The sequence below is a fragment of the Nesoenas mayeri genome, assembly GCF_963082525.1.
Source record: "Nesoenas mayeri genome assembly, chromosome: 4".
Taxonomy (NCBI): domain Eukaryota; kingdom Metazoa; phylum Chordata; class Aves; order Columbiformes; family Columbidae; genus Nesoenas; species Nesoenas mayeri.
In genome coordinates, this window is record NC_137540.1 from 34,432,178 (window position 1) to 34,457,213 (window position 25,036).

The following is a 25,036-nucleotide window of genomic DNA, read 5'->3' on the forward strand; positions in this document are numbered from 1 at the left end:
GAAGCTATGAGCATTCAGTTAAAATCCTTTTGCATTTGTTAAAACTTTAAAGAAATATTCAAGCTGTATAACAAGTGATATAATTGTAGGTGGTGATAAGCATAGATTTATTCTGTGTAGTGTATGGTACTAGTGTGCTGTTGCCTTGTAGCATGGCGTTTAACATCTGTGATACACTTATGCTGAAAATGCAGAAACTGTTAGTAAAACATGGAATGAACAAAAGGCATAAGTACTGATGCTTTTTAATTGATCCCATGAGTCAGCTACACCTTTGTCATGCTTTAATCCCATAGGCTGTCTGTGTTTATTGTTTGGGAAAAACGCATTCATAAGCAGAAGAGCAAACATTATTTAACAAGGCCTCAGGTATCAGGAATTAGAAATGTGTGTTTTACATGACAAAAAGATTCTACAAGAATAGTTTCTTATTGCTCAGCTAACATGTTTAAATCTTCGTGCTAGATCTTATATGGTTCAATATAATTTTTCAATCTTACAATTTGTTTCTTGAATAGATATGTATTATATATATGTTCTCTGCACAGCGTGTGTTAGAATTTGCGTGGGAATGTGTACAGTATGTTATACAGTTAAGAATCATAAATATTGGCAAGATGTGATAGCAGGAACTTTTTAAAGGAGGAAAATTTTTGTCAATAATTCAGTTTTGATTGTATAGAAATACAAAAACTAATCTAGAAACATTTCAGAATGTGACTAGTGGATTTTTCTTATACATGCAGCAGACCCATCACAGTTTCTTGTTGTAGACTGTTCTGTTTCTTTCCCTTCTTCTTAATTACATTCTAAGTATAGAGGAGTTCATGTTACCAAATCATTTGGTGTTCATGAAATATTTAGAACTTAATCTAAAAAAATTTCTCCTTTCCTTCTGAAACTCAAGTACTGAAGAAGCTGAAATAGAATAAGGTACCTTGAATTTGCAAATAGGAATGAAATGAGAAAGCTGCTGCATATGTATTGTTTTTTTGTGCTCTTTCTGCTCTCCAAATGATGTTGATGAAAAGTTCTAGATTGCTTCTGGTAACACAGCAAGTCTAACTAATAACAAATAATTGCGTATAGATTGAGGAAAAAATTAACCTGGCATTTTAGAGACTCTATGTTACAAGCTCTGTCGTATTTTAGTTGTATTACTTTGAGTAAATTAAATAACAGATAAATTTCACTCTCTGGACCAGAATGTAGGAATAGTAAGAGGGAAAAGGTCAGGGTATCACTCTGCAAGAAAGTTTGTTTACCTTGAGAAATGCCCACATATTTGAGAGAAAGAAGTCTTACCTTGACATAGGGCTGGCACACAATTGCAGATTTTGCATGAACAAAAGCCATAGCTTAGAGTTTACATAGAGTTTTAAAATGAAACTGTGAGGAAACAATGTAGCTCAGCAAAAAACACCACTTTGGCCATGAAACTTTTCCATGCTTGCTCTCCAGGTAGAGGTTATTTTGCTTGGAAAATGGGACTGAAAATGTGAATTCTTGGTGGAGAGAGAAGGCAAGCTTGGAGTTTCAGACTTTGTCTTTCATTGCCTAAAAGGAAAACTTACTGAATTAGTCATTTTTGGTGATGAGTTATTTTCATGTTAGTATGTTCCCAGAATCCTAAATCTCTTATTGACATCTGACTTGATCTTATTTCAAGGAGAGCGCCTTAATTACTTCTGTGATATCCCTGCCTAGAGTCTCACGCTTGATTTGCTGGGACAATCTGGAACTGAATGCAAAAATCTCCTGTGCAAGATTTCACAAAATACTGTGAATTAATATTAGTTAATGCTGTTAAATCTTGATTTCACAGTAGTTTAGTTAAGGAATGAAGGATATGGTTTAGATCTACTGTTCTGTGAAAATGGTATGCAGACTGGCCATTGTGTTCATTATGGTAAGAATGGAGGGAGGAAAAGAGAAAAATCGTGTTGTGTTTCCTAGATTACTTAATATAAGAAATAAAATCAGCAGCACCAATTGAGTGTACTGACCCTACGTGCCTAATGTTTCATAAATTAGGAGAGTTTAAAGCAGTGCAATGTACACCGATCTGAAGCTGTTGATCCTTGATACACAATTGAAGGTGATGTTTCTTGACACACAACTGTTGTCGTCTGCTGAACAGGGAGTAAAAGTATGTTCTGAGTGAAAGATGGCAGGGAAATGAAAGCTGTGTAGTTGAAAAAGGCATTCTGCTTAGTTCTTGTATTTAAAGTACTTAACCAGATCTTGCGTAGTTCGGTAGGTTTGTTCTATCTGGCTGTACCCTTGCTGGTTTTGTGTCCTCTCAGCTGCCTTTATAGTGCTGTCATTGTAATTTTCCTATTCATAAATGTTAGGAGGATGTTTCAAAAAATGGTAATTTTGTCGAAGTTGGAACAACTGTCTCCTGAACAGTTTCACACATTCGGTTGTATACCTGCTTTATTATATGGAAAACTCACATAAATATTTAGCATATGGAGGTTTCCACAGTAGACTCAGGCCTTCCAAAATGTTGCATTTCTATCTCATTTTCCCTTGTATGTGTTGTTTCTAGGAACTTTTCTCCAAGTTACTGGGGGCGGGGGGCGGGGGGGGGAAGTTGACAGATATAATGACTTGAGATGCATAGTTCTTTCATGACTGTAATGATTAACAGCTCATGAATTGTGGGGTACATTGGAGTGACTTACACACAGCCTTTAAGAAAGGATAAGTTTCCTTTTTACTTTGGGTATTATTTCAGTGAAGTCTGCTATTAAAGGATATGTTTCACTGCCAACCCAGTCATTCCCCTTTAGTGATCCTGTAGCTACTACAGTCTTTTGATGTGTTTGACCTGTCTTGAATTACTTAAAAAATATTGAAAGCAATAAGTCAAATCTTTTGCTTGTTCTTACCATATTTTAGATCACAAAGATTTGTGGCTTGTGTGAGGGAGCCTGCTCACTCACAAGAATGAGAAGGAAATAAGTGGTATTTTGAAGAATAGTATTGAGTGGTAGTTGTTCAAATATGGTTATTTTAGTGTGGTGTGTGGTGAGGGTGTTGGTTGCTGTTCTTTCCTGAGAAATCTAGAACTATACAGAATAAGCATAATTTTCTGGAAGAGATCATCAGTATTGTTTTATCATTTACACGCTAAAACTAACCTAGGATAGATATTTGTCCTTTGAGTGAGCATTCAGCGCAACACTAGTAAGACATGGGAAAGAGAGGTGTGATGATGTGATCAGGCAGCTATGCTTGATAAGCTGAACAATCTGAGGTGGCATCACACCTGGACATTTGTTTTTATATATATGGAAAAAAGAGAAATGTATGAAAAAGAACTCCAACTAGGTAGTAACCTATTAGCTACTGTCGCTGCTGATGGTTGTGATTTTGTTCAACTTAATTACATTGCATTGAGATGTGATATAGATTTTTTTCTGTTGTTGTTAGGCACCTTTATTTTTATTGCTTATTGAAAGCAGATTTCTGTTTTCACCCCTTCTGGTTATTTCTTTCCTTTTAATTTGTATAGTTTGAGAAAGATGTCCTCTCTGTAGACCAATAAAGGACTTGTGGATTTTTCATGTGATTAGCAATAGTATTTTGCCTCTTGGTAGGTGCATTATGATACAGTCTTTAATTACATGACCATGTATCTTCCACAAAATTCATCTCAAGATGGATAGCTTTGGTTTAATGAGCAGCTGTTTGATATTTTGTGCTAGCTTCATCACTTAAATGGCCTGGTTGTGTTTATGGCATACTATTCAAGTCCTACTCAGAAGATGAGCGCGTTAATTTTATTTTTCTTCTGTGCCTTTTTTTAGGTGTTTGTAACTACAGTGTTCTTTTGATTCATTAAAGTAGTGTAGGGGGACATTATCTTCATTTTTTAGGTAGCTCTGCTGAAGCAAGTCTTTGGTAAAAAGTAAGGACAGAATTTTGAGAACTTAAGATGCTTATTTCTCAGCATAGCTTGTCATAATTAAGTGTACAAAGTATGGATTTTCTTATTTGAATTATCTGTGTATTGGCCCAATTCAGGCACCCCCTGGCCTAATGATCATCTGAAAGGCTGATTTTAAGTGACTTGCCTGGCATCCTACCAGAGATCAGTGGTAGACTCTGGCTAAATTCCTGTTCTCCAGGACAACATTTAACTGTAGATTTTCTCAAAAGCTTATAAATAGCAAAATTTGGGTCATTTCATAGGAAGGACAGTTGAATGCATTAGTGACCTGTAGAGATGGCCATGAAAACATCCTTGGCACATAGGAGATGTCCTGCCATCTTTCTGTTACTGTTTCAAGGCTTGCGGATTACACAACATACTTAAGCAGGAGAAGAAAACGAACCAAAACAAAGCCACAGACCCCAACCAAAACAAACAAAAAAACCCAACCCAAACCAAACCACAATAAAACTCCCACCATCTATATGCACATTGTGTGTGTGTGCACAAAACTGCTTTCTATACCTTCTTAAGAAGTGGCTGAATTTTTTTCAGGTCAGCAGCGATAGTTGGTGTAGAAAAGCTCACACTAGGGCATTTGTTTAGCAGGTTTATGAAGCAGGAAAAGTTCAGGTCTTACGATGAGAATTAGGGAGCTCAAAATTAACAGTTTTGGTTTATGTTCCAAATGGCCAAATGTAGAGGTGGTGTTAAAGTGCTGCAAAGTGAAATTTATGATGGTGCACACTAAAATGTTTCGTTTATATCCAAAATACAGATGTGAACCTGAGAAGGGATGTTAGCTTCTTCCAAATTGCTATTTTGCGATAACTGACTAATACTACTTATCATTACTAAACTATAGGCTCTCCTGCCTGATCTTCAGGGATTCTAAAAATCCTGCTGAAATTGAGAACTGCTGAAAACCAAGAATTGAAACAAACAAACAAAAAACCCAAACAAACAAAAAACCCCCAGAAGTCCAAAGAAATAAAAAATCCTAAAGCCCTCAAGGTACTGTTGGTTTGCCTCTGGTTCTACAAGCTAATAAAGACACAGGAATAGTAGAAGCTCTCAAAAGCATAAGATGATGGAATGTGGTGTGCTAAACAGCTGAGGTTAAAAATATCTGGGAGTAGCATGAAGTCCATTGTAAGTAGAAGCAAGCACAATCAGCTAAGGAAATCCTGTGCCTCTACCTCAAGTTGGTTCTTCCACCTGCAAAATATTTGCATTCCTGTGCAGAATAGGGGCTTGAGAGTTTTAAAGGGTGGTATAATTCTTGTACTTAAAAAATTTCCAAGTGCATAAACTGAACATTTTAGCAAATCAACCTGTAAAAATATTTCAGCAAGATGAGGTACATGAGATTTTTGAAAATTACAGTTTTAGTTACATAGGGCAGGGAATTTCAGAGATATGTGGAGAAAGATGTGGTTTATAAAAGGACTGGAAACTGCTGGCAGTTATCTTGCTTGTTTTTGCGGTTGTGATCACTGCCGATAGTACTACTCCGGTTTGCAAAATTAAGGAAGAGTGTCTTATGTTCTATATCTACTGCTGAGATGACCTGAAGCTCATCTGCAAAATACTTCTGTACTTGATAGTTTTACAGGTTGTCTGCAGAATCAACGAGGTGTCAAAAGATAACTGCACCTGGTTTAACAGTCTGAGTGTTAGGAACCATGATTTCTAATTTGTAAACTAGAATTGGATAAACATTCAAACTGTGTTCAGACCATCAGCTCTCTAGGATAATGAATGATGTTGATGCTGGAAACTCTTAAAAATAAGGTTTCTTTTAAAGCGTATTTAAGGTTTATTTTTCTTCAGCTATCTTAGGTGAGTTTTATTCCTTGATGTCTTCCAGGCTTTAAATTGCTTTAAGTTAGTCCTTAACAGCATCCTTGATGTTTGAAAAGCTGAACTAATTTTACTAACCCTTTCCTGGATACACAGCGGTGTGATTTTTTTTTTTTTGTCTGACTGAAATAAATGCAAGGTTTTGAGAATCTCAGGGTTATTTTAGTAACGTCTGATTTTCAGTTTTGATATCATAGTTGCAACAGTAAATATATAACTCAACTCATAATTATTTTCATTCACTATTATTGATGCATTCTTGTTAGCATTCTCTAAATTTAAAAATTAATAGAAATGCAAGAAGAAAATATTGATAGTAGGGTATTTCAGGAGTAATACCGAAGCCATGTTTCCAGCGTTCTTTATTGCTAATGGATGACAAGTACTGGATGACTGTGAAGAACCCTACATGACTAGTATAGTTATGTCAAGGATTTGAGAAAAATTAGGTATTTGTTTCAATATTTATCCTTGACCAAAGAAACTTGTACCTGCCATACTTCATTTCCAATATGGTATTTAAGAGTCTGGTAGCTGTAGCACAGAGTAGTGTGGGATGCCCCCTGCAAGTCTGCAGGCTTTTTAGGATTCTAACTTCTGCATGCTTAACCCATCAATCTGTTCCTGAAATGTAACTGGCACTCATATGGCATCCCAGTACTGGATGGTTGGTTGGTCTTCCAATTTTGTCAGCTTGCCAGTAGTCTTTTTTCTCTTTTTTTTTTTTCTTTTTTTTCCCTATTCATTTTGAGGTAGTGATGATTCAGCTGAAAACTACAGGAGGAATAAACTGTACTGGCAGGGTCTCCGAGTGCTGCTCAGTGGGTTGCTTGTGAAAGCTGATCCTATGCCCAGCAGCTGGAAGTTAATGGAGTGTTTGTCATTCCTTCCTAAACCCATGTTTGTATGGGGACACTAGAAGGGCAGATGAAGGAAAACAGATTGTGATGCTTTTGTGTGGGTGATATTGAAGGTAAATAGCCTTATGTTAACATAGCACCTGACCCAAATAGTGATGCTACTTAGTCCGTAATACATCTGAAACATAGAAGTGGAGATGAGCTAGTGCCTGATTTACTTACATAAGTGTGTGTATATATATATTTTTTTTCTTCTTCTTTTTTTTTGTTTGTTTGTTTAAAAGGTGAAGAATTACAGCCAATTACATTTGGTGAAATAGCTGGAAGATAGGATGAAATTTTGTGTAGGTATTGTTTGTAATTTTCACTTGTGATGCTGGACTTGGTTGTCAGACTAGTGCAGTATGGTAACATACAAGAATAGGGGGCAAGCCTCTGGCCAGAAGCCTTCATCTGTCTTTTTGTGTTGCTCTCACTGCAAATGTGAAGTTTGCCAGCATGAACCAGCTTCAAGGTATTTAGCTAACCTGGTATTCTCTACTTGGCCTAAACCTAAGATAAAAGTAAGGGCATCATCAAATTTTTTTTGTGATCCATGGTCTCTATTGCAAATGTTGAACACAAAATCCCAGCATGTTTATTTCTGTTTTCATGAAAAGTGAAAGAGGATTTTCCTAAATGGGGAGTAGCCTTCTATATCTCACAGCTTGGGCTGGCTAGTTTTCTAGCCTTTCCCAAGTCCTCTGTTATTGGCAGTCAAGTTGATGTCTCCTCTAATATGCCACTCCTACCAAAGCCTGTCTGGAGTACCTTAAAAAGGTATCAAATAATTCAGTCTGTTTCAAACTGGATGGGAGTGTGAGTTCCCCTCCTTTAATTCAGTGAGGCTTTCTGATTTTTTTTTTACATGTCTTCTGAGTTCCAGTTTAGTCAGTCGCTGTAAATGACAACAGAAATCTCTGCAGTATTTGACAAAATGTGAAGATTTTGCCTTGAATGTGAAGATGACTGTGACTCTCTGCACTCATATGTATGCATGCCTCCATGACAGCTGCAGCTTGTAATGGAGTTGATGCTTCTCCTTTGGACTGGGAATGTAATAGCTTGTTTAACACCAGCGTTCTCTTTCAGCCCTCAGCTTCTTGACTTGAATCAAGACCCAGTTGCTTTTCAAAATCAAGGGAAAGTAGGCTCTTGAGATAGTATGCAAAAAAATACAAAGTATTACATTGAAGCTGTGTTTAGCATCTAATAAGCTAACAGATGCCATGGTGATCACAAAATGTAGCTCCATATACTAGTTGTGACTCTCTACCTGTAGATTACTTATTTACAACTGATCCAGGGTTGGCTGGTGACCAAAGGCTGGTGTTTGGTAGCAGTAATGCATCCTCTTGGTAACTGCAGTTACTTGACCTTCAGAGGTCTGTGAACAGCCAGGAACCACATTGCAAACCCAGACAATAATGCAGTGATCAAAATTCTTTGACCTGTGATTTTTATTCACTCAGTCTATAAATATTGCCCCATTTTATATGACTGCAACCTGTCAGCTTGCTTGCTTACAAGCACAGGTGCTGTGTGCTGGGTCATTTGGACACATCAGCTGGGTAGGATTTCTTAGTTTATAGCTTGACTCCAAACTGTGACTTTGCAAGTAAGAAAAATGGATTTAAGCTTTTTTTTTTTTCCTTCCCCCTCCTCTGATCAATGATTTCATAGAAAAGACATCATGCTATTTTTTAGGTCTGCTACCTTCATGCATTTAGTCATATTGGCTTGCTTTATAGTTAAAAATAGGCTTTTACTGTTCTGTGCTGCTGTTATTCCTGCAGAGCCAGGAGAATGAGAGCTGGTGTGTGCTCTTAGGACTCCATCCATAGCATTGTTTCCTAAATGCCTGTCTGCTGCTGCTGCGCGCCAAATGCTGTAGGAGTTTCACAAGTGTCAGAAAGGTCTGACGTGGGATGATATGAAAGGGCATGGTAATGCCTGAAAAAAAGGAATGTGGCTGCAGAACTGGGTTGTAAATTTGATAATGGTAACTGGGATCAGTGTCTTGAAAACAGGGTGATGGAGGACATTGTACCTGAAAACTTGGATGTATGAAGTTGTGGTTGAAAGAAATAATTATTTTAGATTTTGGGAAATCTAAACTGAATTGTGGGAATTACTGCTTAGTTAACTATATCCTAGGCTTGCTGAACTGTCAGCACTGTTCTCATTGTAACCCAACTACATTTTTTTGTGCTCTTGATATATTTTTTTTTTGTTGTTGTTCTTTCTTATATGTAAGCAGCTGAAGTTACTCCAAAACATGCATTGTACACTCTCTGCCTCTGCTGCGCCACTGATCAGGGTACAGCTTGACCTCTAAATCTTAATGTATTCCTGATAACAAGCTAGGAAAAAAAAAAATCTTCCAAATGCTTGATAGGCAGCAGGTCTTTACTCTTCTAGATTGCTCAGGAAAGAGCCAGATGTCAGACTTGGATGTGTCTCCCTGGTGTGCTTGCCTTTTCAGTTTTGACCCACATCACTTGTGGATTTTTATGAGGTTCTTTTGGCCTTAGAATGAGAAGCTGACTATAGGGGGCTTTTGTTTGAAATACCCATAAATAATGTAGAAGGTTCTTTTTCCCATTGTCCTCACTTTTGAGGAGCCACAAGGAAAAAGAAAATGCATGAATTTATGGATTTCTTAGCCTTGGTAAAGTGTTCTACTTAATTAACTCTGTGTCTGACAATGGTGGTCCACTATATATTTTTAAGGCAACAAAGACTTCTACTAATGATTTTTGAAGTGAAGCTGTTCATAGCTGTAGGAGCAGAATAAAGAACAGACTAAAATGAAAGCAGTGTTTCTGTTAATAACTGGAGAAGCTTGTATGCTTTTGGTGTACCTCGGCTGCTGGTGTATGATTTGGGCTAATTTTTCTGTTGTCTGACTCCAGGAGTTTGTCCTTTTCAGTACTGCTTGTTCTCAAAGCAATAGGTTCTTTTAGTGGATAACGGTCTTCTGGTTTTGCTTTTGTTTTGTTTTTGTTGTTGTTTTTAGTTTTGTGAGAAGATGAGCAATTTCTTGCACTTCAGAGCAAAGAATTTCAGATTTTTCTATTTAGCAGAGAGTTTCCAAGGTCCTGGAATACAGCTGCTGTTTCTAAATAAACAGATACTGAAGCATAGTTTCACAAACAGTGGCTGCATATCAGCAGTCGTATACATAAAATCTAGTTATCTGCTTCTTTCTCGTACAAGCAAGAGGTTGTTTAGATGGTTAAATGTCACTCCTACACCTGCCACTTCCATTAGTGTTGTACATTAGTATTTGTTCTGTGATTATGTTACCCAGGGAAAACTAAAATGGGGAATTCCTGAGTTAGTGGGTTTTGGTCTTTTTTTTTAAGTGGAGGTTCAATGTTCCAGCAGGGTTTTTATTCAGTTTGACATGCAGACATAAAATTTTTAATGTAGTGCATGGCTAAAATGCTTACGACTTTTATGAAAGAAATTATCCTTCTTAATATCTTGCACCATGGGGTGTTGCAGCAAAGAACATTCTAGCGCTCTCATAAATCAGCAGTAAATTTTTTTTCTGGTTATTGCAAGGTGACCTAATGCAGTAGGTGATGTATACGCACATAACAAGGGCAAGTGTAGAGTCTGGCACCTGGGTAGGAACAAGCTCAGGTTCCAGTAAAAGTTGGGGAGTGACCTATTAGAGAGCAGTGTAGGGGAAAGGGACCTGGGAGTCCTGGTGGACAGCAGGATGACCATGAGCCAGCACTGTGCCCTTGTGGCCAAGAAGGCCAATGGCATCCAGAGGTGTATTAGAAGGGGGATGGTTAGTAGGTCGAGAGAGGTTCTCCTCCCCCTCTACTCTGCCCTGCTGAGACCACACCTGGAATATTGTGTCCGGTTTTGGGCCCCTCAGTTCAAGAAGGACAGGGAACTGCTGGAGAGAGTCCAGTGTAGGGCAACCAAGATGATTACGGGAGTGGATCATCTCCCTTACAAGGAAAGGCTGAGGGAGCTGGGTCTCTTTCGTTTGGAGGAGACTGAGGGGTGGCCTCGTTAATGTTTATAAATATGTAAAGGGTGAGTGTCAGGAGGATGGAGCCAGGCTCCATTCTCAGTGACATCCAATGGTAGGACAAGGGGTAATGGATTCAAGCTGGAACACAAGAGGTTCCACTTAAATTTGAGAATAAACTTCTTCTCAGTGAGGGTAACAGAGCACTGGAACAGGCTGCCCAGGGGGGTTGTGGAGTCTCCTACTCTGGAGACATTCAAAACCCGCCTGGACACATTCCTGTGTAGCCTCATCCAGGTGTTCCTGCTCCAGCAGGGGGATTGGACTAGATGATCTTTTGAGGTCCCTTCCAATCCCTAACATTCTGTGATTCTGTGATCCTGGATCTCCATAGCTTATCTTCTGGTAGGTGGGAGAAAAAAGATGAACTTCACTAATTGTTTTTGCAGAATGGGCTTCAGTTGTTGGTCCCAGTATTTCTGACTGATTTCTCTGCTGCTTATTTTTTCTGCAGCTTGGCAATCTCTGCTTTAAATTCTCTTCCTTAATAAACACCATTGAAATATTTCATGGTGTCAGAATATAAAAGTTGCTGCGTGGATTGTGCCTTTAGTATGCCGTTGACCAAAGGTGGGAATATAAGTGAAGATTTATACTCTGTGTGCTCACCTGCATGGACACAAATATTTGATGAAGATATTATCAATAGAAAAGATCCTCTGTGTTGATTTGGGTAAATAATTTCAAATGGCTTTGCACAGTTCTTTCTGCACCATGCTTCAGAATTTAGGGAACATCTTTACACTTCCCAAAAGCTCCTTTGTGAAAAGGAGAGAAACAGTCCTTTTTCCCTTCCTATGATCACAGTGAGCATGCATAAGCAGGTGTTTTGTCCAAGCCAATAAATATTCTCACTAGTTTAAAAAGTCAGAATCTTCTGCGCAACAAAAATCTGGGGCTGTTAGGAACACATGATACCATGTACAGTTTTAAAAGTTTGTGTCAGTATGAAAAATTTTCAATAATTTTCTTTGGTTACTGTATGAAGGGAAAATGTAAATTAAATAATGTAACAAGCAAAGCTGGGGATGTTATAGCAACATTCACTGCTGTTACATTGCTATGACCTGAGTACAGTTGCACTTTCAAAGCTCATAAAATAAGTAATAAAGCTGTTTAGTAAGCATGTTGATATAGCTTTAAAAATCATAGATAAGGTAAAATCATACTATTTTAAGATTTTGCAACATCAGACATCTATAAAGGGAAATGGTTGTCATTTTAAAATATTTTGAGCAAGTTGTCTTGTTGCTGTGCTATTTTTGTTATGCAGAAGAAGTGAGACATTACGTATATTACTTTATAATGCAAATATGAAACCTTTTTGCTGTCTGTATATCAGTCTCAGAAGTATTATATAAAACTTTTTTCCAACATCAGCTTATTTTATAAATATAATCCCTATTTTAAGCAACCATTTTTAAAAATTTTGTATTCTTATTTTGAGATACACAATTAAGAATCTTAAAACTTTAATTATTGTCAGACATTTTTGCTTTATGTCAAGGCTACAGTCAGGTTATTCTTAAAAACAAGGTTGAGCAAGCGCTTTCATAGCCTTCTGTGTGCTGAGAACATGCATCCTGCAATATTATGTTTCTTCAGTTTTTTTGTTTGAGGTAAAGCAATAAATGTGCATCTTTCATTGTCAGACAAGGAAAATAGAGGAAACTTTCCATTGTAGAACAAACACATGGAAAACAAGTAGCTGCAGTGCATGATTTCTTATTTGGAGCCAGTCATTAGCAGAAGAAAATTGTGCATGATCCTCTCCTATTGCTTAAGTCACTGAAAAGCACAGTTGTTGTATTAGGAGAAAAAAACCACCACCACTTTTCTCATGAACTATTCCTTGATACAACAGAGCAAAGATAATCCTTTAGTTAAAACTCCAGGGATGGCATTGACATGGCTGCAGCCAGAAGACTTGAAAAAAATTATACGTTTGATTGCCCGTGAATTGTCATGTCTTTAAATTTTCATCATATTTCTTCCAATAAACTTGGTGTTTCGTAGAGGTAAGACTCCATGTACAAATGGAAATCTCCTGTTCTTACATCTCTGCACAGCAACTCCCTACATATCTATATCTTTAAAAAATATTCTCCTTGGAAGTGTAAAGAATACTTAAGTCTTAAATCAGAAGCTACTAGTAAGAATATCTAAAATGTTATTATATTAATCATGTTGATTTTTCTCTTTTTTCTCATTTGGTGATGCCACTTCTGAATAAGTATATAAAAATCCAGACTGACTTCAGATTTTTTGGGTGGAGGAGTGACATGGATCTGGAAGAGATTTTCTGGGTCACTGCCATTACACACTGTTGCACAGCACACCCATAACTTTGTCTAGCTTGGGTTTGAAAACCTTCTCTACCACAGGTCCTGCTGAGTCTGGTTTTGAGAATCTCTGTGGTTCATTAGGCAGCAAACTTCTTTCAACTTGCTGCTCATTAGGCTTTGCACCTGCATTGCCTTTTACTGGAAATATTTCTTTTTCCTCCTTTTTATTTCTAGATAGTGAATATACACCCCTCTCTCAGACTGGGCTGGATAAGCTGTGCTTCTCTCGCACTTCCTCAAAATACTAGTTCTTCTGATAATCCTGATAGCTCTCCTCTGACTGTGTATGTGTATGACTTTAAGTCCCTCTTTATTGCAAAAACGTTTAGCTTGGAATGTGTGCAACACTTCTAAATAAGATCTCTGCTGGGACCATGGAGAAGAGCCAAGAAATTCTCTATTTTTGGATGGCACATGCTGTGATCTCATTGTGTTCTTCTCCTGCGTCACCTTAGCGTTTCAGTCACCTTCTGATTAGCTGATACGCAGAAACTTTTTGCCGTCATTTCTGACAGATGAGTTCCTAGATTCTTGGGTATTGTCTCAAAGTAATCTTCTCATACCACTTCATGTTTTCTTTTACTGAAGTAGGAGTCATTCCTTGTACCAACGGTGTCTTTTTGCACCAGCACATTTGCCAGTATGTTTGACATGGTGCAGGTTTTTTTTGGGGGGATGTGTGTGTGTTTATTGTTGGTTTGGGGGTTTTGTTTGTTTGTGGTTTTTGTGTTTTGGGTTTTTTTTTTTTGTTTGGTATTGGTTTGGGGTTTTTTTTGTGGTGGTGGGTTTTTTGTGTGTTTATTTCTTTGTGACGGGGGGCTGTTCGTGTTTCGGGTTTTCTTTGTTTTGTTTTGTTTTTTCCTCCCATTTGGCAAGAGGGAATTTCTAAGATCTTTCCTGTATCTGTCATTTTTTCATATTCCATCTTTAAAAAATAAAAATTACTTAAGTTGCACTTTATTTTTTTTTCTTTATTCTAGAATCAATTCCCTTTGATTTCTTTTACTATGGTAAGTTAGTTCAGTTCAGTAAAACTCAGTGCTGTATTTCAGGAGTAAAATGCAGTAGTTCACATTAAACAGCTGCCGTTCAAAACTGACATGTCCCATCATGAGTGTTTGAAAAACTTAACCAAGCTTAGTTAAATTGAATAGAGTTCTGCAATCATGAAACTCTGAGATACATGCTGTAAGGATGTCCTACTGATGGAGGCTTCAGCACTGGAAATTGCACCAGGATAGATGTTTTCACATTTGGGCTAGCCTCGTTCCTTCTCCGCAGTGGTTTTCAATCCTGAGTGGTGCTTTAAAACTGAAAATAAAATCTGGCTGCAGGTCCCATCAGTTTTTACCTCTGCTGGTATGATTTTGTTTCAGTATCCTCCATGTCCACTTGCTAGACTGCTATAGAAGAAACTCCAAATGAGTCTATATATGAGGTATACATGGGTATCCCCTCAATTAAAGTGTTCTGCAAGATTTAAAGCATCTTTCTCAAAAATGTTTGAGTTAAAATTTCCTGTAAACATATGTGCCCACATAAGTGTTTTTGAACTTTGTTTGCTTTTGCATCCTAAGACATAAATATTTTCTCTGATTTCCAGCAGAAACAAGATATATGACCAGGTTCTTTATTTTTTCCTCTCCCACAGTTACTTGTAAGAGGCCAAAGAGTTCAAAATTGAACCTTACAGGTCTCTGAAAGTAGGCCTTTTACTTTCCAGCCCAGCAGTAGTTCTCAAGGTATTAAATGCCCCAAGAGGAAGTATTTAGAAATATCGAACTGAGAGGAAAATATCAACTGGAACATGTATTATGATTAGTATGTAAATTAGTTATTCCCAAGAGAGAAATCTCTGCAAAGCCAGGCTTCATTAATTTGTTGCCCTCCACGTCTATTGTTATTAAATAATGGGGAGCTTTCACTGAAGTTCAGTGGTTGAGCTCAGTTTTCTGCACTCCTACCCTAGAGATATTTCAGAAGTCAATTGAAACACCTCGGAAGGATCTTTCCTGCAGCCTGATCGGCAACTACGGTGCAGTGCCTCTCCCTAGTTGTCAAGTTTCATTACAGAGATTTCCACGACATGAATTCCCTTCCCTATGCAGTCAGCATTTTTGGGTAGCTGTTAATTTGTGTGCGGGCACAGGCTGTGCCGGCTCTGTTAGGGCTCCAAATGTGAGTGCTTGGCTGAAGCAGTGGGATACTCCCCATGAGTGAGGTGGTTATGGTAAGGCCTTGTACATATGCAGACACAATATACTGGAATAGGGATTCTGCTTCTCACACTTTGAACTACTGTTCAAAGATGGGTTCTGATCTGAATTATAGACTTTTATAAACCAAACTAAACTGATCGATATGAAACACCAGATAATGCTAGTGAAAAAAGTGGAGGAAGACCTGAAAAGCCTTCATACTCCATTCTGCAAGGTTTCACTTCCACTTCATTGTTTGGGAAAAATTTTAACAGAAAGAACAAATATCTTCCAGCAATTAAGACAGAGGCACAGATATTTTTCTGTGAAGGAGGTGGAAGAATGTACACGGTGTCTGAGAAATTGCGTTCTCTGTAACATCAACCTATCCCATGCAAATAGGACTGTTATTAATGCCAGGTGAGGTAAAATTACTTAAATGCTGTGAGAGGAGAGACCATGTTTCTTCAGGTGGTTGAGGTTGCCAGAGAGTTGTTGGTACTTAAATGTATATCCACAGTGAAAACAATTGTAGCACAGTCTCTTTATTTTGATCCTCAGAGCAGAACTGCTCTAATTTTAAAAGCACCGCAGATACTCAGATACTGTATTTTAAGATTACTAAATTATGCTTTGTTGCTCAATGAAGAGGTTACACTTTTACCAGATATTTTCTGACCGAGATTTCTGAATAATGTTTAAAAGGAAAATATTCTGGTCTTGCAGATTCGTTGCTGTTCATTTTAAGTACATTATAATTTCTTGAGTTAAGAGTTTCAAAACCTTGAGAAGACCTTTGTAAAATTTAGTATGCTTTAGTTCGGTGTGATTTAATTCAGTTTAGTATGCTTTACTTCAAATCCATTCCACATTTTTTTTCTTTTGTATCTTGGTCCACAGGCACTGCAAATACCTGTATGATACAATCTTCTCTCCTCTCCCAAACTTAACTGACATTTGTGTTTGTGAAAGGAATATTGTTTATGCCAGATTTCCTGAAGAAGGTACTTTGGAATATAAAGCACTGCATTCAATCTGTGACGTAAATGCTGTGAAAAGAAAAAGCAAATATTAACAGTTCTAGTCCTACAACAGATAAATAACATTAAATATCATTAAATAAGAATGGATGTGTGTCAGTGATGCATTTCATACTTTTACTTTGAAAAGAGTGTCCCTGAGAGCTTTTTCCCATTCCCCAGATACTCATTTACATTTCACCACCTCTGTCCCTCTGCAGAAGTCAATAATCCTTCAAGCAAAGGATAATTATGTTCAGTGCATTAAATGCTTATAGGATTAGCTGCTGAGAGCTACAAGATGTACAGTAAGTGACAGTCACTGTGCGTTTTGTAAGGGAAACAAAACGAAGTTCCCACGCACTTGCTCTGTCTTGCTCTCTCTTCAAGACCAGTAGGTCACATTGCATTAACTTAAATCTCTGAACAGCTTTATGGGGGGCTGCCCATAGCAAAGTATCAGTGGAGGAGAATATTAAGCACTTTCCAGAAAAGGTCCTTATAATGCTGATTTTTTTTTTATTAGATGTGTTCTGCTGAGGGATTTCTATATAAACACCTGCTTAACAGTGGTAGTACCCAAATGCAATGTTTTACGAACACAGGTTGTGTCTTGCGTGGTACTCAAGATGAAGAACATTTTAAGAGTAGATCTTCGTGGAGTTTGAGCCACAGTTTCACATAAAGTTGTCAATTTGAGGAAAATTTGGAGATTCAAAATATGTGAGATACTATTGTACAAAGTGAATGACACACAGAAAACATAATTCAAGTGAGAAGGTTTTCATTTAACTCTTGCTGAAGTTTTCAGAGGAAATACATACAAAGTTCGTAATGTTTTCCATCCTACCCCTAAGTACAAGGAAATCTTGCTTCAGTAGGAATTACATAATGATTTGAACTGTGTATGGTTGAAACTTTTATTTTAAAATTTAACTCTGCACTGGAAATGTCAGTCTTCATCATATCTGTAGACAGAATCGATAGAAATTACTTTATTATTCTGTGATTACTTACATTGACTGCTGTGTTTGAAATCACTGAACCATAAAAATGTTTTCCTTGATGTTTCTCATGGTTAGCAAAAGAACTATGTTGAAATAGCATGTTGATGAATACCCACCATTATTAGAAGTATTTTTTTCCTACCATCATTAAATATCATAAATCTGCGTATATCCTTAAAATGCATACAACAGACTTACAATTGAACGTTTACATAATAGTGAAATAAACAGTTACTGAATTGATAGGATACTGAAGAGTACTGGATTGGTGATCTGGACTCTTGGAGTGCAGTAAACATTTTGAAATTTCTATCTTGGTGAGGAAAAAATTGGGAAAGACTAAGGCATGGTATTTATTTGTCTGCTGTTGATCTTTATGAAAACATAAAGAACACCAAAATAACTTTGTTGTAATTTGCTTGTTTAGACTTGTGGGACTAAATGCATACTCCGGAAAAGAAATAAACTACCTTTTTTATACCTTTTTTTTTTTATTATGGTGGCTTTCATATTGCTTTATTAGTAAAGAGGTACTACAGAATAAGCACTGAGAAGCATGCATTCAGAGGCTGAAGAATCAGTGTTTGCTTATGTTTCTTTAATTTGAGAAAGTGGCAATAGTTTATGAAGGTGATACTTTGTGTTGTCTTATGTCTACTGTACTTGCTTGGCCTGTGCTCGTGGCACCTGATTACTTATAGGGGTATTCATCAGGAATCGCATAACAGAGTGTTACACCTTTGCTCTATTAAATTTCACCTTTCTGCAGTTGTACTTCAGTCACTTTGCAGGCTTTATAAATCTTTCGTAAGTGCCAAGCAGTACAAGACGACTTTGTTTGTAAAATGTTTACTGACATGTTTGCTTTAAATTGGGTGGGATATTGGAGCTCTCCAATCAGCATTCCTCTTGTATTTTAGAATTTGTGCTTATGTCTTTCCCGTTGCTGCATTTATACTTGTTGTTTTCGCATGCTGCATTTATAAAAAATAAACCCAAAACAAGCCCCCAAACCAACTCCACAACAATTGAGTGGAAGTTGCATAGAATGCAGCAAAGCTCAAGCATTTGGCCAAGAGACTGAGAAAGAGGAGAGTTTGAGCACAGTCCCAGAAGTAGCGTATGTATTCAGTGCCTTTATTTTATACAGAAAGGCACATTGTAGGGGAGGAGAAAATAATGATGTTCTTAAAATAGGAGGAAAATATTCAGAGCAAAGTAATTGTTAGCTTTGCATGCATAAAGCCGTGACTCACTTTGAGGGTGGAAGTAATGAAATGCTGCTGTTAAGATGGGAAGATGTGATAAGGTTTAAGGTATTGTGCAGTTCAAAATGGAGATAACTCTTTGTCCTTAAACAATTATGTGAAACTATCTTAAGTTTTCATTTGTTTTATGGTATTTGAAAAGTAAAAGCATGGCGTTCCCAGATGTGCTCATTTTCCTCTTGTTTCTTGACATGTTTATATTGTTTAAGTGTGTATGTATACATTCATGGACACCTGATAAGGGCTATATGTATATTTGTAAAATAGTATTTTGTTCTCTGTCAAATTAAGATTAGGGCTTTTGTATTAAGTATTCTATCATTTTATGTTTTGTGTTAAAAACGTTTTCACTGTGTTATGTCATACTTCATTACTTCTATGCATACGTAGCCTTCATGTTTCTCACAGAGTTTGTCCTGAAAATAGGTTATGAGGGCAGTTATCTGATTCTTTCAATGATTATTAGTTGTTTAATATGGTGCAATTAAACTAGATTTACTTAAAAACAACTCATGCATTTATTTTTCTAAATTACTCTGCTATGTTTTTACTCTGCTAGTTCATTCTAATGCTGTGACTCCAAGTGTTCAGTAGCAAAATTAAGCAATACTATAGTTACTGGCTTTAGCAAAGCTGTAGTTTAATGTTGTCACAGAAAAATAAGTACCTGTTATGTAAAATACAAAAGTTTCTTTATTTCTTTATTACTTTGAATGACTCCTTAAATCTAGCCTTCCTTTAATGAAAATAGAAAACAACATAAAAATGTCTCTTTGGTTCTGATGTCATTTGCGATGCCTTTAGTTTGTTGTAGGTGATGTCTCTGAGGCAAAGGGTATGTTCTTAGACATGGTCATATTGTGGCATGATCTGGACGATAAGGCATGTGTTATCTAGCATGTATGTGACTTAAAACATTATGTGAAAATGGTTGGTTTGTTTGTTTTTTACTGTGATACTAAGTATTTGTCAATACTCAGCTGTTGAATGGAATGACAGCTGACCACAAGCACTGAGTGCTTAAAAATTTTGTGATAGATTGACAGTAGCACAGCAAATATACCTGTTGTAGTGAAGCAAACTGTCCTATATATCCCAAAAGCAGAACTGATATTCCTAGCTGTGTTTTCGGTGGAGATAATAGCACAGTTTCATGATGATGTTCTCTGATCGTGTTCATGGCAACTAATTAGGTGTAAATACTCTGTTTTGGGCAAGACAACTTGGTGCTGGTTGCTGGCACTACTGAGGTGGTTGAACATTGCATTTTATGCTTGCTCTGCTTACCAAAACCATTTATTAAATACTGCGCTCCATGAGTGACAAGTGTAGATTCTACGTAGAAGGCTTAGGCACATGCAATTTTTCGTTGTCATCAGTGCTTCACTTTTTTCCCTGTTGTGTGCAAATCTGTATCTTAAATATTTTAAGTAGCAATATGTGATTAGGATAGAAATGCATGTATTTCCCACAGATACTTTTCATTGAGCTCACAGTTTAAATGTTTCATCTTATTTAATTTTTGGATGTTTTTCCTCACACAGTTTCTCACCTTAACTTCTTTGGGGGCAGGGCAGTCAAAGTGGATGCTGCTTTCGGGCATGTAGCACAGAGACGTAGTATTCTGCAAAGATGTGAGCATGTGCTTTCTGCTTGTGAATAGTCCTATTTGATTAGGATCAAAATGACTAGTTAGGTTGCCGTAAGTAAAATGCCTGCTTCTCATCTTCTGCTGTCACCGCTTGGCAAGTCCAGCTCTTGCAGCATGGCTTTGACTTGAGGAGTTATTCTGAAACCAGTAATCACCAAACATCTAGCTGATTGTCTACAGTCAAAAAAAATCAGAAGGCTTGCTTTTATCTGCGATATGTTTCATCAGTTATTGTGGAATCCCCTGGTTGCGTGTGTAGTAACAGAACATAAATCCTTGCTGTTCATTTGGAACACTAAGTGCAGTCATTATATTAAAGCTTGACTTCATTTTTTAACATACTAACTGGATTGACTTTAATGTAGGGTTCTTAGGAATTGTTATTGCATTGATAAAAAATAAATGCAGTTGTTAATGATGTGGGGATATTTGAAGGACACTATGAAAAATTGAACTTGTTTGGCTGGGCTCAAGACTGTTGAGATGCACCTCCCTATGAAGTTACTATGTATTTGTGATTGAAATATTTATTACTTCATTAAATATAAAGCTCTCAAAATACTATATATTTATGAGTTATTAACTGTGCAAATCTTAGATGATTTGTATCTGTATCTCAAAATAATATATATGAATTCTACTTAGAAATAAACCTGAATTACTTTAATTCGAAGAGATTGTACTTTTAGGAGTATTCATCAACACATTGGAAAACCTGCGGTGGTTCATTTACTATACATTCTACCTATGAAATGTATACTTATTTGTGGAATAGCTGGAATCATGATAAAAATGGATATAATGGCCTGAAAATCAGTAAATACTGTTCAGTTTTATGCAAATTCAAACTTAAACATTGAAAAGGGAAGTAGCAGAGACAACAGATACTATAACTAATGCACCATTTCATACTGTATTTTCTCCTTCTGGTATATCATCAACAGTGGTGAGCATAATTAGATTTTTCTGGAGGCAGCATCCATGGCTGTATGTATTAGAGTATTGCTTTTGTTAATTGGCTTTTCTTTGTTGATTGGTATGTGAAGATCATCTCTAGCTCTGGGCTTACTGAAGTTTTTTAGATTATTAATGTCAGTTCTTTTTTTTTATCCCTTCCTTCAGGTAAAATATTAAGAAAGAATTGATTTTTTGAATGTAGCCATTTTTGCTATCACTGATGCAGTCATGCTATGCCAAGGAAGAAACCTTTCCAGGTGTATTAGGAAATGCCAGTCAGTCTAAGTAAGACTAAGGTTTGCATTTGACTGTGCTTTCACCACAAATCCTAAAGGCAAGGTTCTTTCAGCGCATGTTCCATAAACAGACTTATACGAGGCAAACAGCAGTAGGACCATTCAGTACCTTTAACTGTATAGAGCTAATAATTTTCTCAGTAATATTCTCTCTTGACTTGCGGATTATTTTTTTCATAACTTTTATACTGATCTACCTATTGAACCTTAATGCCAAATGAGCTGTTACTTTAATTGGTAATAGTGCCAAGGTTATGAACAACTGACATGAGTGGGCACACTGTGGTGTGACATTCTTCATACAAACACGCTCTGTAGTGAATGTCTACCTTGTGTGCATTAAAACAAAAATCAATAAGCAAAGTTTTTTAAAAATTCTTGAAGCATTTATTGCATACCAAAATTGATACATTGACATACTTTTATTAACTGGGGGTGTGATGCAAGTTTCTTTGGGAAAGGAGTAATTTGCCCCTGAAATAGCATTTAAATATTTCTTTAGACAGCAAATATTTTTCTTTATTGAAGTTCCCTTACTGCAGTCTGGCAATTTTTACAGTTCTTAAAGATTTTCATAGAAGCTGTGTGCATAAAGCAGTAGTAAAAATATATGTCACAAGTCAGGGCGATCAAATATACTGTCTTGATTCATTCTTGAGTACCACATGTGAGCAAACTCATTTCAGGATTGCATCTCTTTGCAGTTGTGTCGGTTTTCCGCATTTCCTATTTGCCATCCTGTTATTGGGCTCAAGGTGTAACAGATAGCTCAGTGGCTTGGATTTTACTTATCTCTAATGTACTTTGCCAACTTCAGAAGCAAAAGAGTTAGCTAAATCCAGAGCAGTGCTTGTGTGTGTGTGGTTTTGTTTGTTTGTTTAATTATGTGACTTTACTCGCTGTTAATCCCTGTCCTACAGGAAACAGTTGATATTGAAACTAGCACAATATTCATGTGTGCTTTAATTCTATCCAAATGCCATAGCAAGATATTGAAGAGTTTTGGCGTAAGGGTTGTTGCTTCACTGGTATTTGTCCTAAGATATATGGTTTTTTTAACATATCTTGTGTTTGCAGCTATTTGGTGGTATTTTGCCAACCTCTGCATTAATTTAAAAAACTGCAAAACTCAAACTTTTGTGCTACATTCTCAAGCCCCAGTAGTTTTCTTAATACCCTTGGTACTGGCAGAGAGTAAAGTGTGACATAAATGATTTTTAATTCATTTGCTGTGTATGTACCTCAAATTGTAATGATGCTTTTTCTGCTCCACCTATAGCTTCCTGCAGATTTCACAAAGCTGCACCTTACTGACAGTCTCCACCCACAGGTGACCCACGTTTCATCCAGTCACTCAGGATGTAGCATCACAAGTGATTCAGGAAGCAGCAGCCTTTCTGATATCTACCAGGTAAGGCTGGAACGGATGCAAGGGGAGGTGCAATTGCCAGCGGTTTTGACATTAATAGCTGAACATCTGTGCTATTACATATTGTCAGTTTTTGTCTGAAGCAGCACTCAATGGATTTCAAAAAAACTGATTTTTCTTTGAATCATAATAATGTCAGGGTTTTATCTGCCGCGTACTAGATCTGATGTTTGTGAAAACTCAGTAAGTAAAGTGTGTTGCCTTAGTTTGTCAGGATCCAAGTTGGCAATGTAGAGGTGTAGTATTTGGCAGCATTTTTGGATTATGCTGGATTTTGTTTGTAATTGGTAATTAGAGGGCAGGTAATATTCCTGAACTTTAGCATGGAGAGCCAGTGTGGTCTCTCCAGCAAAGGTCCCTGGTAAGACCTACCTTGTTTTCCTGAGAATAAGACAGGGTCTTATACAATTTTTGTTCCAAAAGATACTTACTTTTCTATATGTATAGCTGCCTGGACACTATTTAAATTGACTTTTTTATGAACTATAACTAGGGCTTATTTTTTGAGTAGGTCTTAGGTTTCAAGCATCCTCAGAAATCCTAAAAAAACATGTTAGAGCTTATTTTTGGGGAAACGGGGCAGGAGGTAAAGGGTTTTTTTTCCCTGACTCCCGCACTTCACCTTCTCTTTCTGACTGTCTGATTTGCCATGTGTAAAACAACAGCTGAGATGTTTAGTGCTAGAAGACTAGACTTTGAGATCTGCTGACAAAAGGTGCATGTGAGCTGAGCATTTTAAGTTGAATCAGAATTTCAAAACTATAGATTTAGGACCATGTAAGGGATTTTTCTTCTTCTTGATGCTGTATTTTACAGTTCTTAGAGGTATTGGCTTAAAAATCTAGAGCATATTCAGTAGCAGGAAGAAATATGCAGGGACAACCCAGTACTGGCCTGACTTGAGGGACGTATTGCAGTATCCCCACCCACCTGGTGCCAGCGTCTCAGTAGTGTTTTCTCTTCTAACTGTCCTGGGAAAGATGGAGAGGTTGAACTGGTGAGAGTTTCTAAGTTATTATACTTAACAGGGGTTCTTCTTGTCATAAAGATCTGTCCTCTGTGTTTGGAGAAGCTTGGGTTTGGGCACATTTACTGTGAAACTGATCCAGAGAGTCCCTAGAACTCTTTGTGGTGTTTGTGCTTCCTCTAAATAAAAAACAGCAAAAAATCATCTGAAATAAAAGGTTTAGATCCTTCATTTGATGTTTACAGCTCTTGCAATGCTAAAGGAGAGGATTTGTCCTTCTTATAAGAAACTATAGCAGTTTGTTATTCTGAAAAAACAATTAATCAAATCTAATTAAAATGTTATATCAAAACAGTGGTAAGAAAATTAAATGAGACCAGTTCTACATGAAGTACTGTTTACTAGAAGAGGAATGATGTTTGTGTGGGATGCTTTTAAAAATGTAAATGTTGCCTTTAAACAATGGGAAAAGCATCATAAATACAAACATATAAGTTCAGTTGTGAGCATACTTGTAGCGTGTAGTCTGCTTCAGGTGAATAAGCTCGTAGGCGTTTCTGTAGGAGAAGATGGGCTATAAAAAGGTCCCAGTTCAATTTAGACAGTAATTGCAATAATGCAAAGGTTTATTTTTGTGAAAAATGTCAAAGTTACTGAACACTTTAGGAATAGCATGTGCCAGTCAAGTATGTTTGTCAGAATTTCTTCTGAGAAGATTACTTCGAGACAGGATTTAGGTTTTTACTGTGAGGGTGAAGAACATGTAAAACCAGCTTTGTTCTTCAAGTCATCTATAGATTTTCATACCTTTCATTCCAAAGATTTTACATTTTAACACAAAAATACCAGGTACCTCTAGAGACACAGCGGTAGGTAGCATTTAGTTACAGTCGTAGAGTTGCTCTCTAGATAAGTTGGAAGTAAATTTTTTTTGAGTTGCTCTCTAGATAAGTTGGAAGTAAATTTTTTTTGAGTTTCAGCAAAACCTTTATAACTGTGAAAATGATCATTGAATTTCTGGAAAACTAAAAACAAAACAAAACAAAACAAAACAAAAACAAAAAAAAACCAAACAAAAAAACCCCACAACCAACCAACCAGAAAAACAACAAAAACAATCATACAGAAGTTTCAGGGAAG

The 25,036-nt window shown here is 36.9% G+C and overlaps 1 protein-coding gene across 2 annotated transcripts in view; it reads left to right on the forward strand.

Annotated features, from left to right (window-relative positions):
* The window catches only part of RAPGEF2 (Rap guanine nucleotide exchange factor 2), a gene marked incomplete at both ends in the record, with an annotated part of 183,911 nt that overhangs the window by 117,985 nt on the left and 40,890 nt on the right, over positions 1–25,036 (forward strand). For both annotated transcript variants that reach the window (XM_080343363.1, XM_080343364.1), the window contains one exon: positions 22,780–22,911. In XM_080343363.1, the coding sequence (XP_080199489.1) occupies positions 22,780–22,911 (132 nt within the window). The remainder of the gene's footprint in view (positions 1–22,779; positions 22,912–25,036) is intronic.